We start from the raw sequence: 19084 nt of genomic DNA on the forward strand, positions 1-19084 counted from the left end.
CTTTTTTTTCCCTGTAAACCCACAAAAAATTAGAGTCTGGCGATAATTTGTCTCAAAGAATCCCACAGCATCGATTAAAACCAACACTGATCAATGCAGTTATGCCATACTGTTACTAAAGCTCCTGCAGTTAACATTGTATGAAAGATTTAATGATCTAACTCTTGCTAAAGTATCAGGATACACAACACTAAACCTTCAGGCAACTGTAGCCAAACTAAAAAAGATCAAGCTACAACTTCAAATCTGGGCCCAAACAGGCTATAAATATCCCCAGAGTCCTTAATTGCACATTAACGTGTTCTTTTTGGAGGAATTAACTGTTCCTGACTGACCAGGCAAAGGCACACAGACCTCATTAAAAAAAGACTGGGGGAAGGAGGAAGGAAGGGAAAACAAGAGAGGCAGTTTAACAAGAGAGACAGGAGACAAAGAGGGTGTGGTGCCAGTATAAATCTTTGCACCGTTCATCATCCACTTCTCACCAAAACAACAGAAATCTCGTGAATAGTTTGAAGACAGTTTTATTCCTCAGACAAACAATGATTCATTTGCTGCATGTGTCACTGCATCTGTTTTTCCAGGGATTTTTCTGCTCGTGTTATTTATCATCAGTCATTCTGTATCAGTGGCACTCATTTTTGTAAAGCACCACGCTGTATATACTTCAAGTAAATGATCCTAAAAAAACAAAGCCTGTAAACAGCATACAAGAGACAAACACACTGATTAGTTTCTGAGATTGAGGTCTTGCTTTATATGCAGGGTAAGTCTCTTACAGTGACAAGATTCCTTAAAACAATATCCAGGAGGAAATAGTATGAAACAAAACAAATGAACACAAACAGGTCCAACTTGACCTATCAGTTGACATCTGCATTTTTCTGTGTTTTGAATAAATGGTAGGTCCTTGTTGGTGAAGTTGGTCCAGAAATGTCCTCCTTCTCCATGTCAGTCTGCATCCTGATCAAGATGCCTTTTAATATTCTTAAATAGTCCATGTCTGTCCCAAAGTGAGGTAACTAAAAAGTTCCATTTGCATCAAAGTCCATATGAATAGAACGGCCGTAATGGTAGCATGAAGCAGAGATGTACAGGGAGGATCACAGCCACTTTATCCAGCAGCTGGAAAGACAAAAAGGCAGACACGTTACAGCTGCAACCACTGATACTCAAATACCACCCAAATACAGGACATCAGTGGGGCACTGACCATAAACGAGATGTAATTTCATATTTCCAGTGTGCCATGAGAGGAACATAACATTAATATTTTTAATTAATTTCATCATTGGAAGAAAAACAGAAATAAATCTCACATTTTTAATTCATAATATGCTAAAATCAACATCCAAATCAGAATACAACTTGATTTAGGTGTAATAATACAAGGTGATGCATGAGCATTAAAGTGAGGTTCAGTATTGACATCAATGTGGGGTTAGCAAATGCACTTTGGGTCATTTCTGTTGTCACATATCATCACTTTTCTGATACCAATAAATAGCTGTCATACTGTCTCAAAATACATCTCCCTGATTCTTAAAACCAGGCTCTCATACAATTTACATATAAAATATACAGGGCTGCTTTTCTCTGTTGGCCCAAAACTGAATTCTTTTTAAATGTCAAGTGTCCTCTAACATGTCAGTGAAGGTTAGTCCTCTGAGACCACACTGTGCTGACTGTGGGGCTCAGTAAAAGACTTCATTAATCTACATGGGAGCTGGAAACATTAGCTACCTCCCTGGGACACTAATGATAGGTTGCTGGGCTTCATGCATATTGGCAATGAAGGAAGAAGTGGTTTGTCATGGATATGTTTCGAATACAAACAGCACGTCAACCCCCATCTCTTTGGAGTTTGGTTGTTTATATGAAATGAAAGCTAAGACTTGCAGGTGATGTTCACTTGCTTGCTATTTGTTCTACTTAATGGGAGGGAAAAAAAACAAAACTGACTTTTTGTTGCTTTATTGCATGCATATAATTTTGCAATTATGGATGTTGACTTTTAAAGAAAGTGGCTCTTTTTCAAACCCAAGACATGGGGGAGGTGTGTGCCTGTGTGCCTGTGTGCATGGGTGCATGCGCATGGCTACACCTATGCATGTGTGCATAGTTGTGTGTGTATAAATCAGCTCTCACCTCCTCCATCACTTCCAGTGGTTTATGGGAGCCCGGCAGGGAGCCACATCAGCCTCCCCTTTGATGGTGACACACATGATTCATGGCTTTTAGAGACCGTTTGTTTTCATTACGCCTCCTCGTCAGCTCGCTGTAGCTGCATCACGGTTTTGTGCAACGCAAGCAAATTTGGGGCAGAATGAGAGGAAAGAATTTCAGGAGGAGAGTTTTTTTGGCGCTAGAAGAAACAAAGGGGCTCGGTTTAGGAGAAACTTTAGTCAGGACGACGGCTGCCCGCGGCTACTTTTTCCACCGTTGCTTGGGTTCAGAGGTGGTCAGGGATTCATGATATGTCAGAGTCCTGGAAAAAGTAGGAGTTGAAAGGGTACGGAAAAGTCAAAGGTCCAATGTCTCTTGAAACATCCAATTTTGTCTTTCCAGTTTCCTTGAATCCCTCCTCTGCATTCTCTAGTTGCTTTTTATATCATACAAAACTTTTCACACTTGCTAGCTCAAGGCAGAAATAAAGTTAAATAAAAATGATAAGAAGTTCAAATATGGCTCAAAATATGCATAGTTATGAGGATGACAATAGTAATGATGATAAAGATGGCAGTTATGGTAATAAAATCAAGGGTGATGATGAGGATGAAACCAGAGGTGAAGCTTCAGAACCCGTGAAAGTCAAGGGGTCAGAGGGCTCCAGGACAGGTTGTTCTTAACCATCAGGTTGTTGAACTGAATGAATGCTAAATGATGTCCAGGTGATATTATCTGACACCTGTCCTCCATTGTGAGCTATGTAAACAAAGTACCAAAAAAATCCTTTAACGCAAGGAATCATACACTGAGCACTATATCCCTGTTGTGATTCTTGTCTTTAATGCTAGCATTGGCACACTTGAGCAGTAATAGCTGCTTTGGGCAAACAAAACAACAGAACTATATGACTCCATCTGATAAGTAGCTTGACAACAATGAAAACCTTATGAAGGAATAGTGGCTTAAAAACCATCTCCGTCCAAATGCTTATGGGTCAGATAGTCGTTCCATTATCATTGAGGCAAACAGATGATCTAAGTCAAGGTGTTAAATAGTCCACTGGTGAGACTCCTCAAGTAAGAGTATTTCCCTGTCAGTCAAAAGACAAACCTTGCCTTTAGGCAGGGCTAGTGACCAGCAGACATGGTCGACCAGGCCCCCTCCATCCTCCAGACAGAGAAGGCATAGCTCAGTCTCTCGTGGGCCAGGTAGTTACACCCAGCCAGCTTAGTGTCCATCTCGTCATTCTGCAGAACCTGGTACAGAAAGTCAATATAACGTGACGCCAATTTAAGGGTCTGGATCTTACTCAGTTTGTCCGAGGGGAGCGTTGGGATTATCTTACGCAACGATGCAAAGGCTTCGTTCAGAGATTGCGTCCGCTGGCGCTCCCGGATGTTGGCAATCACCCGCTGGCCGTGTGGGTCTTCAAGGGCTGAGAGATCTCCAGGGCTAGGACCAGAACCAGGAGAAAGGGATGGGCCTGAGGAAGGAGGCCGATGTTGAGGACTCCTCTTGAGTCTTTTGGGTCCGTTCAGGGTGTAGATCTGGACGTCCTCCCCTGGCTTGACCTTGCCATCGTGTCCTGATGAAGCGGGAGTTACTGCTGTAACGTGATCCTCCGTAGGTGAGCCTGTCTGCCGTTTACGCCCGGTGACCCCTGGTGTTGCTACGACAACAGGACAGGCGTTAGAAGGTGGTCTTCCTGTGTTCTCCTCGCTGGAAACCACCCCTCCCTCAGGGTGGTCATCATTAGACTGCTCCTCCTCTCTCATGCTTGGCCACGTTTTTCCTCTGTCTCCTCTCTCCTTTATGTGGCTCTCTATCCTTCACTCCTCTGAATATCTCAAGTGCTTCTCTGTTTCCGTAAATGTACCTCTCAACTCCCCCTCTGCTTCTTCCACTCAGTTTTCCTCTCTTCTCTCCGTCTTCAGGAACTCCCTCTGTTACGTTGCGTGTTTGTCCGGCCTTCTGCTCTGTTGTTTTTCTTCTCCAACAGTTATCAGCCTTAAATTTTGTCACGTCTGATCATGCCAAGCCAAAATGGGATAGTAATCAGCACTCAGCTTTGGATTGCCACAGTGCTTCTTCATCCACACATGTGGAAACCCGCCAATGATCTCTTCCCAGTCTCTGTGAGCGCACACTGCATCAGCAAATGGGACTGTTCTCATGTCCCGCTCCTGTAGCTGCATGTGAGACAACAGCAATCTGAATCTGACTTTTTAAAGGGAGTGAGCCATGAAACTTTCAGCTGCCCACCCATCTGACTCGCTCATTGGTCCAGAGGACTTTTTTTGGACAGCTGAGCTTAAGACAACAGGAAGAATATATCATAAGCGATTGGTCCGATCAAAGGGATGAGGCGGAGACAAAGGTGTGCCGTACAGCCAACCAAATTGAACCGTTGTGACGTTTGCTTCTTGTCACAGAAGTTGCCCAAGTTTATGAGTTCCAGATTTCCTCCAAAGCAAGTCGCTACCATCCCCCTTTCAGTGCCTGGCTCTCAGTCCCCCCTGCCTGCACTCTCCACAACTCAGCACCATCATCGCTTGCTTTCAATATAGTTCAGAGAAGAAAAGAGAAAAAAACATAGCTCCACAAATGTTTTTGTTTCTGGTTTGAGAGTCACATGGCACTTCTGTCTGCTTTATAAATAGTGAAATGTGACGATACTTTAACACATAACATTCCACGCAGATGGAGTAATGGTTAAAAACATAGGTTAGAATTGTTCATTTTGTATTTCTACAGTTCAAAAAACTTAGTTACAGTTGTGGCAGGTCTTCCATTATTAGAGATTGGAGAGGAATAGAAGTTGATATACACAATACTTCAAAAAAGTAAATAAAAATAAGTACAGAAATATAATAGTTCATCCCTTTACCTTAACTTTAGCTATGGCCCCTAGTCAGACATCAAACTTAGGCATATAACCAAAACAAAACAACATTTTTGTTGTTTATGACTGTGCAAAATAAACATGTCTTTAATAAATGATTGCTTAAAATATTACACCTCATCAACAGAGGGTACTTTTTGTTTGTGAAACAACAGAGACAGTGTGTTTTATTTCACTGCCAGCGACTTGGCTGTTGTTTGTCAGTATAGACCTGGAGGGAGGAAAGCGCTGGCATTCAGTCAGCACTGCAGCACTGAGGTCTGATCACAGCATTAAGGAAAGAATGAGTGCTCTGGATCAGAGGGATGCCTGTGGGACAATTTGTTACTTTCATCCACTGATCTGCATCTAGAACAAGCCTCGGTCCATGTCCAACGTGGACTTTGCTTTCCAAACTCCTGGGTGAGCCTCCAGCACTACCCACAGCCACACCCCCACAAAAGAAGAGTCTATTGTTAGCGTTTTGTGTGTTTAGAGACAAGATGCATCCCTCTGATGAAAACACTTGAGTGAAAACGGTTAAGTAGAGGCACGGTTAGGACACAGAACTGGAAAATCTCTCTGGTGAGTCAACTAAAGATGGCTCAAGTCCACAAGAAGAAGAGAAACCTCTATTGTGTGACCATAGATGATACCATTTCTCTTGTACACACACCACTCAACACCATGACGGTGTATGTTTCTGTTGCCACAACAATAATGTGTTATAGCCGCGTGTCTCCATGAGCCCCAGTTGAGGCCCAAGTGATCCAGTGATAGCTTCTCCTTCATCATCATCTCCTTCTGCTTCTCTATGTACAAATCCAATGGGACACACTCAAATGTGTCTCAAACACACTGGAGTTGTAGGCCTATCCCATTGTAAATCTACTGTATGTTCCTGTCATAGGATTGTGTTTATCTGCAGCCTTTGTGCTTGTTGCAAGCACACATATCTGATGCAGCAATACTGGATGCAAAAAGGTAACATGGCTTCTATGAGGTGTACTGTGTGGTGAACTAAAGAGACTGACGACAAAAGAGGTCTGATTAAATGAAGACATCTGCATTTGGAAATAAATTTGAACTTTGTAGCACTTGACTTAAGTAGATGTGTAAGCCTGCATGGAGAGTGACAAAACAAAACAGGCAAAATTTATATGAATATATATAAATAAACACAACTTCCTGTGTCCCCGATGAGGTGCTAGAGAACACACACTCATCATATGTAATGTTGCTGTATAACAGTGTTAATTTTGACACCTATTTTAAATTTAGTTTTAGTCTTAGTCTTCAGATGAAAATGCTTACTTTTATTACTTTTAGTTAATATGTTTAGTATATGTTTTTTTTTATCTTTAAACTAATCCAGTTGGGCTAATTCATGTATCAGAAATTAGAATCAAGGTGACAGGTTTTATAAAACTTTCATTGCGGCTAGTTTTTTCACAAATACAAATAATTTCTGAACACTTACAAACTTGCATTTCTCTGCAGTTTTTGACAGGTTCAAGCGGTGATTTACGAGTGCATACTTACTGATCATGCTTTGAAAAGCTCAAAATTTCTCTGTTAATGCTCTCAAAAACTTTGACACCACAAATAACTAATATGAGACAACTATTTGTACCCAGGTTAACTGTAAACTCATACTTATCCATCTCACATCTCACATCTCACAACATGTTGGTCTGGAGGTTTAAACTCGTGTCCTCTCACAGAGTTGGTGATTAAAACTAAATTTTAATCTCTGTCAGAGGAAACTCAGCTGAATCCAGACTGTTTACTTACAGCACAGCTACACTCACAGATAACTGAGCCTCTTAACTGCCTGTCAAACAACATCAAACCACAAACCTCCTGAGACAGCCCAGACTCTATGGGGATCAGGTGTGACGTCCAGCTGCCGATGGCTGCTTGCTCCGCTGCCATTTAGCGGCTAACAAGCAGAGTTGCTAGCAGCCACTGCTGCAACTACCATACTCCACAAATCCATTTAACAGCTCCACCATCCACAATCACACACACATGGCTGTTTATTTACTGCTGAATTACAGCTCACAATTTACACCAACAGATAATGCTGCTCCGGTGTGAGTATTTTTGCTAGATAGCGAAACAAACTGGCACAGACTATTTGGTGAAGTTTACCAGCCTGTGGCTCATGCAGCATTTGGAGATTCTTACTAGCGCAGCTGTTCTCGGCTTTCAATGTTCGATAGTTGACCACAAACATTTTTGTTACATCAGAAATACTTTACATCTTGTCTTGTCAACGAAAATGAAGCATAGATTTCGTCTTAGTTTTTATCATCAAGATCTAGTCTCATTTTTGTCATGGAATAAAAGTAATTGACGGAAAATTTTGTCATAGTTTTTGTCAAAAAAAAAAGGAACACTGCTTTATTAAGTGTAGACTACACCATGTAAATTTCGTGGAGCTCGGATGATCTTTGTCAAATAAGGCTGACTTCCCATTGTTGGAAGATGGCGCTATCACCACGAGTCAGTATGGGCATGTAGATATCTTCAAGCCTGGATTCTTATCCAGCATGTGAAATTTGGGACAGATTGGACTATGAAAAATCAAGTTAGAGACTTCTTGTATCATGTGGGAACATCAAAATTTGCCATGTTACCACAGCAACAGCAACAGCATTTGATGTAAACTCACAACCTTGAAAACTTGTTATTTTTAAGTTCTTAAATTTGTATCACCCAAATTTGAAACAATTCTGACTAACTCGAGGCGGAGTAGATGCAGAAACATCACAATTTCCTGTTTTGCCACTCCAACCGTGTTTTTTGAAAACTAAAAAATTTGATATTTTTCACTGTTCTAGCTCTTAAGTTTGTACAGGTCAATGATTCTGATTAGCCCTCTTGGAAGAGTTTGAAAAACTTTGAATAAAAAAACATAAACAAATACATTTAAAATGGCCACATTCTGAGTGGGCGGAGCTAATAACACCCAATGAGAAATATGTCCAAAATGATGAGAGCAATGTGCGTACCAAATTTTGTAATGTTAGAGCAATTTTGCCTCAACTAAAACCTTCCACAAATTAGGTGTCGCTGTGGTGCTGCGTAAACTCACATGATCCCAATCACTGTACATTTTTGCAGTATTCATAGGTTTTGATGTGTGCATCAATTTTTGTGACATTTCAAAAATTTGTATTTGGGGTGCGCTAAAGAGCAGAGGTGCACAACCAAATCAAAAATAATTACTCGCTTGAACACGGGTGCAAAGTTTTATGAGTTTTTATGCATCCTAGAGGCCTCATATATGTGTTCATAAAATTAAAATTAACACACAAGATCCAAGATAGCTTACTTCCTGTTGGTAGAAAAAGTTGAGAGCAATGACCCACTCAATTTTTGTGAACATCATATTTACTGGCTACACTTGAGCCCAGTCACCTCAAAACTTTGTAATTTTTTCCAGTTCTAAAGTGTATGACAATGTTTGTGGGTTTTCAAGCATTCCAAGTAGGCGTGGTGGCATCACAGTATTGACATATACCAGGGTATATAGGAATCCCAACAGTATGATTTCCAACAGACAATTCAAAAATTCAGACACTCATCTTTCAATAAACCTTATAGGCTACTGGACAGGCTGTAATGAGAATGTCCTGCATGTAGTGCACATCACGCACCACCAGAGGTCAGTCTGGTGAAATAGACAGCTAAACAGACTGGCAGTGATGGAGATAACTTAAGCCCTGTTTCCACCAAGCAGTACGGTATACTACAGTTCAGTGCGCTTTTTGTCCGTTTCCACTGTGAAAAGTTGTGGATGGTACTGTTGGAACTGTCCTGTACGTCCCCATTTTTGGTTCCACTTCTGTTGGGGTACCTAGCACACAGATCTGGTACTAAAAGGTGGAGCTCTGAACACTGCAGTCCATTTATCGATTCATTCTTTCACTCTGCTCAGGGCTGAGTTGTGGCTGGTTTTTAAGCTCATGTAACCTGGAGCGTTTTGTTAGTGGTCTGTAACTATAAAATAGCAGGATTTTTTGCTGCCTCTCTCAGCAGCTGTAGTCTGGGAAAAAATAACTTAATTCACCAAGCTGACTGTCGGCAACTTTTAAGGTGGTACGTTAACTTATTATGTTACTCAATACATGAGTTGATGACGTGAATCCATCAGCACACCTTAAATTTTTAAACACCTTATTTCACCGCAAGTCAATGCATTAAGGGTTTATTTCGACCAAACCAGGGTTGGTGATTGTTAGAACAGTGGACCAACTAACTAAAGACCTAACAAGACTAACCAAGACGATATTGTGGAGTTTTATTTCGTTTCAGTCGAGTTTGCATTAAGTGTGTTTTAATGTGTGCTAACAAGGCAATTGAGCTAGTCTTAGTTTGGTAAAAGAGGAAAACTTTAATTCAAAACATGTGCTGTGAAAGTATGTCTTTCTTTACATTTTGTGAGTTCCTATTGTGTATTTATAATACTGTAAACACTGAGAAAGCTTTGGGAAATATTAGTATATAATAGTTCTGAACTCCTTGGTAGTGCACGCCGCACACAAATACTGCCATATACCCTAAACCTTGGCAAAATTCCAGGAAGGTATGAAAAAACAGATACTACCTGAGCCCAATCCCATACCCCTAAAAATGTGATTGCATATATGGAAAGATAATAATCTCTACAAATAGGTTCCTCACATCTTCAGTGATTCCTCACATTTTTAAGATTTTGAGAGCCTTCTGAAATTGTTGCATGTTTAAAACTAAATATGAATGACTCCAGAACTTTCATCCATCATTAAAACTTTTGGAACAAGTTCAGTTTTCTGCGTTTTTTTGCATCCATTAAAAGCCTTTAAAGAGCTTCTTGATCAAAAAGCAGAAAAGAAAATGTGGTGTAACCTGCGAAATACATACATTTGCAACAAGAGAGAGGAACAGGCACAAATTATTATTTCGTAATTTGGGAAGCTTACTTTCAACAGGGCAGATAGACATATCTACGTGGATGATGATGACGAGGAGGAGGAGGATGTGTACCACAGACAGAGTGACAGTGTGGAGACAGAGAGGGAGGACAGCTCAGCCTCTTCAGCCGCGGTGCCAATGCAAAATGCGACCAGAGAGTGGTGACAGATAGGGAGGTATCTCCAGTGGAGAAAGGCGAGGGAGCAAAAGTATCTTCCCATGTTGTCTTGTATTAAGAATTTCGCAACCAATAGAACCATGAAATGCATCAGTCTCAGTGTGCAAGGTTTTTCTGCGTAACATGTTGGGTAAGCCACAGGGATACATGCGTTTTGGTGATTAAGTTGAATATCAACTTAACTTTATTGATTTCAAAGAGCTCCACAGGGTACTACATGGTTGAGAAATAAACTTAAAACAATGGATCCGCTATATCAGCAGCTAATGAGTAATGCTAAAACTTTATATGACAAAACCAGGCATGCAGTCACACAATAACCAAATTAATATTAACACAATCAGTCTGGTGTTGAATGACCAGAAATATTTACATTACACAGCCTGAGTTTAAGTAACAGTTATGCTCTCATGCCATGCTTTGAGTAGTTGTGGAAATTAGTGTCTATAAATATATCTGAGCACAGACTGCTGCCAGACTCATTGATTCCTTTTCATCTTCTTCTCTTTAACCATCATCAGACCGTGTGTCTTCTCTGTGGGCGATGGGACACCTGTGACGGATCACAATTATTTACATATCACAGCTCTCTTGGAACTGCTCCTTGCTCGCTAAAAATAAATACCCCCAAGCTACAGGAGTGAGGGATGGAAAATGGATATCAGGTTTTGATATAAACACACATATATCGGGGCAGAGAAGAGGGGAGGGGCAGGCCACGCTCACAATGCTTCGTCTTGTCCGGGAAGGCCCCCCGGAGGCTGACTGCGTTTGGAAAAAGGGGAAAGAACACCGGACCCTGTCTGTTTGAACTGCATGCCTAAATGAGGACTTAGCATAAATATTTCCACCAAGAGAAATGGGAGAATGTTATCACATGTGGAGCTTATATATACACACACGGCACACACACATGCTTGAAAATTCATGGGTTTACAATGTGGCGTGCATTTACACAGACGCACAAATAAAGAGGATCCACTATATAAACAAGTAGGTTAGAGGATGTTGTACAGTACCTGGTAAAATTTTCTCATTTTATATGAGTGAAACTCATTTTCCATAAAACAGCTATTGTCGTCCATTTGAACAGTTATGGCTGATTGTCTATCTAAAATCCGCAGTCTATGTACATATCCCATAGGTAGCATTTGTTGCAGGGTCGGATTGGTTTAGACAGAGTCAGGGCACCTACCTCGTTTTGTCCTGAATTTTAGACTTTCCAGTTTGATGTGAACCAAAATTACAAGTGTGCTTTAAACGATGGTCTGGAACAAAAAGCTGAACCTTGGTCCAATAAAAAGACATGGTCTCGGTCTGGATCAAATTGAACCATGGCTCAGTTTATTTCTTGTCAACCCTGTCTCACCCTGAAGTCGTCAAAATCCGGCGTTTGGGCAATAACTTCCAGCATCAGACACGAAAAAAGCTGACCTTTCACGTCGGCATGATGCATGGTGTCGGGGGAAACACAGCGGGACAACAACCTAAGTTAAGGCGGCGGGAGTTCAAGCGGGTGGGAGGAGTGGTGCATGGGTCCAACAACCACCAACTTTCAACCGGGAGGCTGGTGTTTGCCTCCTGTAAGATTGTAAAGTCAAACACAGTTGTTTTTTCCTAAACCCAACCACGTGCATGTGTTGGCAAAATATAACCACATGCATTTGTTGTTGAGTTGTTGTTGTACCGACGTAGTGCGTTTATTTTGAAACAGACTATATGCAAACTGTATATTAATTGTAAATCTATTTTGAAAACAGACATTGCATGTAACAGGCTGAAGCTGAGATGGCATCCCAGAACATTAATAATCAATGCACCCAGGGTACCTTGTGCGTCGTATCTCAGCGTGGAAATTCAGTGACCAAACGTTGATATGTGATAAGGTCGGAGTGAAAATATGAGACACAAAAGGACAGGAGAGCCCGTCTACAATTCAATCAATGTCAAGACGCAGCTCATGTAGGTGATGATGACAGGACATACAGGCATGTGCGCTCACATAATTGCAATGTGAAACCAAAACTAACTGTATAAAATGTATGTAAAGTCACAAAAATGTGAACCTTGGTTCGGACTTTCATGTGTGAAAAAGCCCTTCGAACATCTTTGGTAATGGCTTCAACAAGTTCACCTGGAAAGGCCAAAAGTAAGTTTCTCTCTGCTGTTGTTTTTCCATGTAAACCAAGTGTTAGCTACACATTAGTTACTGTTAGCACTTTTTACCAGCAGACCTCTGCCAAACCAGCCTAACATAAGTTAAAAGGGAATTTTAGGTCTGCCTGGATCTACGTGAACCTCCATCGAGAAAGTGAGCCCTCCAACAATGTGTTGGGTGAAGAATTGGGCCTTATGAGTGACTGCCAACTTGGAATTGTGCCTGTTTTCAAAGAAGAACTCTCATCAAATCAAAAACAGTGGCATTTGCTTTATATGCCCTTGATAAAGGCAAACCCATCTTCGTCATGTTTTTGTTTCTTTGTAAAATAGTTATAGCATCTATAAATTATATGCTTATTTCTAGAATATTATAATAAACCATTGTCAAATTAAATTAGCAATTTCTTATTTTCTTTAGTATTTGTTGTTATATATAGATATACAGTGATGGTTGCTGGGTAATATGTATGTTGATGTTATCCAGTGTCAAGTCTCTGACCATGTGACAAGATGATATGTACACAATAGCACGCACTAGGGCCCGTCATAATAATGTGCACTGGGGTCCGTCACAACTACCTTATGCCACTGATGACGTCATTATTGGGTATGGCTATAGTAAGCATTATTGTATCTTAACATTAAAAAAATAAAAAAATAAAATGATTTATTGCGTCACCCAGCAAGCACACTGATAGTCCAAATCAAGATCCAAACCAAGGTTTGATTTTTTCATTACACTGTATACAGTTTTGTTTTCACACTACAATTACATAAACTTATCTATACCTATACCTCTCTTATCCTCCTAGAAAATAATGTGTCTACATTTTTGTGGGTTTCTTCCAACTTCCAGCATGAAGTTGTTTGAACAAATGTTGCATGCTTTTCCTTTTCCTTCTGACAATAGCCTGTCAGACCTTACTATAAGTGGTCTGAACCCTCCAAAAAAAAGCACAAAACTGGAACTCCAACATTCCTAAACTATCGTCAACAAAAACTGTCGGTCAAAAACATTAAACACGTTAGTTATGTCTCTGTCGGTCTGCCTGTCAATCTTTCAAATGCCAGGTCTCTCAACAAATGATTTGGTCATGTGAACCCTCAGCTCAAGGAAGAAAGCAAAAATAAAATGTTCACCTATGCATGTCTACGAAATCCCAAGGAGTTGCAACTAAAATCATTGATGAAAAGTAAATTTGATGATGGTAGGCAGCTTTACACTTGTGATATTTACAGTAAATGTTTTTCTGTTCACACTCACAATGTTGATGATCAGGTACTAAGTTTGTTGTTTAAGAACCGGGCTGTCACAGAAGATACGGCTTCCAGTAACCTGCACATGGTGGCTGCACTTTACAGTAAATACCAAAGAGAGAAACTGAAGACAACATTTGCAAACGGTTTGGTTCATTTGGAATAGCACTAATATCTATAATCAGATATTTGCATATGTATGCTGAATCTGTAGACAACATCGGCTATTGTCCAACAAGGATTTAGCTCTGTGTGAGCTTTTTAGAAAATATATGCAGATATCTGTTTATAGAGATTAGCCAAAATGACCAGCATAGTGAAGAGTAAGTCTTGGCTACACTGGATCTCCTGAAGTATTTGACATGGCCCAGGGAAGACCAATAGGAGGGGTTCCCCAGATTGAGATAGCTACAAAACCAAAAATACTTGAAAGATTATTCGAACACACTAAGGATAACAGAGATCACCATACTTACCTAACAGTGCTGTGGAACATGACTATCTTTCATCTTATCTTATCTTCACTTGACCTTGCTCACATGTCCTCAATAATAGTCACTCACGCTAACAAGCAATAAATAGCTTTAGTTGAATTTCACATGGGCTAATATGTAAACACGCCATGCTCATTCTTTCCTACTTTACGTATATGCATTCATTACAGCAGTATGAGGTCTCAACTGTTTTTTTTCTTCAGGTGAAAGCATGGTCACAGTACATTTGCAGAATATAAACTATACTTTTTTCTCCCATTAACTTCTGTTGAAGCCTGAACTTCAAGGGCAAATTCCAGCATGCATTTCCTGTTCCTGCTACAGTCACGAGCAGCTCTGGCAGCATTTACCTTTGTTCAACATAACCCTCTAGTTTTGTGCCAGGGCATTTAAGGGTTAATTTGTAAACAGCTGCCACCAGGAGAAGATAGACCACAGACATTTGTATGTCTATTGGGCAGATCCATTTCTAACATGTTCCTGATTGCATGGACAGTATTTTCCCCTTAGTTTCTTGTTCTGGTCCACCTTTTGGTTTGATGAGATGATGGTGTTTTAATGGACAACCCCTCTAGTCACAGATTAGCGCTCACACTTGAGTACCTGCAGGTGCCTGCCGAGGCGATATTCATGCTGAATGTGAGCTAGCTTGTTAAGAAATATTGCTATGTTAATGGTACATTCTCCATTTCCCTACATTCCATGCCTGTCTCTTGACTCACTGCCAGCCAGGCAGCATCTTTCATGTGGGGCACTTTGTATTTTTCATGGCCAATATCACCCAGATGGTTACACAACATCTCCTCCACACATATGCCATATGTTATTGGTTGAGGATACGACTTCACCGGTCAAATTTCACCAAAGTTGAACTCCATGTGATGTGGAGATGTGAATTTGCTTGCCACTGGAAGCAAATGATTTATTCCCCCCTCTGTTCATGTTGAATGGATGTGAACGCAAGGTGAATATTCACTGGTGTTGATTTGCTCATGTGTGACCGTGCCCTCATACATGCCTCTGGCAGGTGTTCGCAATTTCGATTTACCAAGTGTGATTTCAGGGACCGAGCAAGGAAACAGAGGTTGCTTTTTTCGTTTGATTTGTATTTTCTTTTTTGTTCAAGCTTTGGCAAGATTACCTCACCTCAGTGTGATGTTACTGTACATGAGGCACGCACTTTGATTTAATCTTTTTCTTCATCCAGTTTGACAGCTTTGTTTGTGTTGTCACACCCTTGCTTATGAGTAGGTAGTTTGGGCCATATGCCATATGTGCAGCTTCTGTCTCTAATGTTGGTATTCTGTCTTTTGTCTGTGGGCTCGGAAACACCCCTTTCTCTGTTTTTTTTTCCTAAGCCATTATTTAACTGCTGACAATGGAGGCTCCTCTGCTGTTGTGGCACATATTTGACATGCTGAATTTCTTTCTGTCAAATGGGAGATATTGTTAGAACGTTTCTGTGTATCATCAGTGATATTTAGTTTATAACAATCTTTAGGAGACTGCATAATTGTATTTTTTCTTTGCACTGCTCTGTAATATCATCAGTTTTAATGGTACAGTACATTTTATCCCCTCTGTTTTTGTTGTGATACAGCCCACTTTTCATATTTAAGTATCACTAACAATTTCTTTTCATTTCCTGAAATAATAATTTCTGGACAATCATCTTAAGGATATAAATGTTCTTAAGAATTTCAAAAAACAATAGCAGCAGCACACAGTAGAGCAAAATCATTAGCAAAGGGACACACATAACTTGATAACCATACAGTATGTGGTGCATACAAAGTGACGGGGGCTTTATGTAGTGGCAGATTTAAGTGCCACCTGGTGGTCGATGAATAAGCAACCCAAGAAGATTTATACAGGTTGAAAACCTAAGTCTAAACTTAAGCCATCTACTTTAAGGAAATAATTATTTATAATACACATGACAATACAAAATTAAAAAAAAATGTTAGAGTTGTTATTAAACTATAATAAATTATGAGAATTGCCATTATTAGATCTTCCAAAGGTCTCTAAAATATGCCTAAAAAAACATGCAAAGCAAAGCAAGCAAATAAACCACATGTTGTTTTATTACAGCACATAAACTGCTGAGTCACTCATGGGTAAGAGAGACATATAAACATTACCATACTTGTAGACAGATTCTCATGATCTCATGATTGGCATTGAATGGCCTCAATATCATGTAAAACCATTAATTTCCTATTGAGGAAATGTTGTGACTCTGCTTGCATCTGGTGTCCACAATGACCCAGTGATGGCGATGTTTACATGGTTCTGGCTCTCCATGTTCCTGTTCCTTGATGATGTGGTGAGCTGTTCTTGCACTCACAGGAGAGGTAAAAAGGCTCACAGGCCCAGAAACTGACCACAACTGATTAACCGATGCTTCCTCTTTAAACTAAAAAAGAAAAATTAAGAATTTAAACTCTTTTAATTAAAAAAAAAAGTGAAAAGCATCCACACACTCCGATCATTGCCACATTCCTTTATTTAGGCTCAATAACTAGATTACAGGAGGACACTAACTTTGAATTTCAACTCCATGACCTCCAACACGCTTTATTTTTATTTTTTATTTTGATAAGCAGTGATGGACGGCACGGTGGTGTGGTGGTTAGCACCTCACAGCAAGAGGGTTCCTGGTGCGATCCCGGGTGTGTGAGCCCTTCTGTGAGTTTGCATGTTCTCCCTGTGTCACCGTGGGTTTTCTCCAGGTACTCCGACTTCCCCCCACAGTCCAAAGACATGCAGATTGGGGATAGGTTAATTGGTGACTCTAAAGTGACCGTAGGTGTGACTGTGAGTGTGAATAGTTGTCTGTCTCTATGTGTCAGCCCTGAGATAGTCTGACACCTGTCCAGGGTGTACCCTGCCTCTTGCCCAATGTCAGCTGGGATAGGAGGATAAGCAGTTAGAAGATGGATGGATTATTATGCAGATGACACACAGATATTTATATAAAAACATCACCAGGTGGCTGTGGTCCCATACAAGCACTGAGTTGGTGCATTAAATAAATTAATTAAAATTTTTCAGTCAAACAAAGATAAAACTAAAATAATGGTTTTTGTATCCAAAAAAGAAACCTACATTTTAAGATCCACATTAAGATAACAAAATCCAGGGTCTTCAACGTTTTTCAGGCCTTGGACCCCATAGCTGAAAGAGACAGAGCAGAGACTCCATAAAACTTAATAATAGAGTTAATAATAATCCTCTGAATATTTTTGGCTCTTTTCTCGTTTGCGCTTGCCTGTAGCTGTTAAGTCAGCAGCAGTTGTAGCATGGCTAGGTGTGTTAGCTTCACCCTCTGCACTTTTGCTGGCTGTTTCTGAGGTGGAGGTTGTTGAAGCCAACTGGACAATATGTTTAAATATCTCGCCAGGTGCTACACAGTGTACAAGGATCTGTATGGCTAGCCTCTCATTAATGTTATATACTCTGAACAGAAAAGTTTTTTATGATCTTTTTTAAATTAATGGGATGAATTATCTTTGCTAATAATATGTTGATTTATGTTCATGTATATTTTCAGCCATTTTTTTTATTTTTGAAAACAAAAACAAACACACACACACACACACACACAAAACCCCTAATACAAACAAACCTCAATCAAAATTTGAATCAAAACATCATACTGCGTAATACAATTATCTTTCTGTTTAATTTCTAACTAAACTCTGACTAAAAAAAAATCAATCAGTTGCTCCATTTGTATTGTTTAATTCAGCTAATAAGCGTGTCAGTGAATTGCTTACAAATACATTTTATTCAATGTGTTTTTTTCAGTGATGGATTGATTCATTTGTAAAGTCCTGTGTTATCTCTCTTTTTGTCTAAACATCAGTTTTAAATATGAGGAAAACAATCTTGACTCAAGGTTCACTTACTCGCTTTTTCTGGAGCTGTCAAACCAATATTACAGTAGTAAAAACTCCAGAACAAATAAGTAAGTGGACTTTGAGTTGAGATTGTTTTGTCAACTGCTATTTTCAAGGTCAGACCTGCTCTATTAATAATACGATCGTTTGAATTTGTTTTAAATACAATGCCACGCTGGCTTCTTTCCCAGGCTCTGTGGCCATCACATGTCCTTCCTGATGTCCTTGTCTCAAAGTCCAGTGTTTGTTTTCTAAAACACAACTCACAGACATGCATCTATTTCAATGTACTCATGAGGTCCTGTGTGTTATGTTTTTGTCAAACAAGGTCATAGAATACAGTACCTGCAGTTTTGTGTTATTTTGGAAACAGTTGTAGCCACCACGTTCAAACGGCTGGGTGACTAATTATAGAAAACAGCCTTCACTGTCACTTAAATGCTTTAGGGGTTTTTTCTCTACTGACATTTGTTGGTAGGTGACCTTGATTCCTCAGCCGAAAATGACAAAAGAACGAATCAAAACAACTAGAGATGCACAGTGACAGCAAAAGATTCAAAACAACTAGAAATATACTGAAAATGCCCACAAAGAGACAGAAAGTGATGAAAAAGTTACACAAACCAACTACAAAGATACTCAAAATATACACAGACACAAAAAACTACAAAGATACTTAAAATGTACACAGACAGACACTACAAAGACACTCAAAATGACCATAAATGGATTCAAAACAACTACGAAAAACCTCAAAATGACCACAAAGAGAAAGAAAATGAAGATGAAAAGGCTAAACAAAACAACTACAAAGAGACTCAAAACGACCATTGAAAGTTATTTTGAGGATGCCAAATGACGAAAAGGTTACACAAAGCAACTACAAAGAGACTCCAAATGACCACGAAGAGACACAAAACAACTACAAAAAGATGCTAAACAACCACTAAGTCTCTGTGTTTTGCTCCTGTGTAGAAGAGGTGGTGGGGCCTTGTGCATATCTGTGCCCAGGGGCACATTGTCTCATAATCCACCCAAGCCTATGAATGCTATAAAGGCCTACCTATTTTAAACTACA

The 19084-nt window shown here is 39.9% G+C and overlaps 1 protein-coding gene across 1 annotated transcript; it reads right to left on the reverse strand.

The window, feature by feature from the left end:
- Positions 1-509: 509 nt before the first annotated feature.
- On the reverse strand, positions 510-4362 carry LOC126402439 (twist-related protein 2-like). Its single transcript, XM_050064422.1, has 2 exons — positions 2149-4362; positions 510-1125 (listed from the first exon to the last, which is right to left on the reverse strand). Exon 1 carries the CDS (start codon positions 3942-3944, stop codon positions 3297-3299), a length of 648 nt encoding a protein of 215 aa, XP_049920379.1. The 5' UTR covers positions 3945-4362; the 3' UTR covers positions 510-1125; positions 2149-3296.
- Positions 4363-19084: the final 14722 nt, after the last annotated feature.

This window comes from Epinephelus moara, chromosome 16, assembly GCF_006386435.1.
Source record: "Epinephelus moara isolate mb chromosome 16, YSFRI_EMoa_1.0, whole genome shotgun sequence".
Lineage (NCBI taxonomy): Eukaryota > Metazoa > Chordata > Actinopteri > Perciformes > Serranidae > Epinephelus > Epinephelus moara.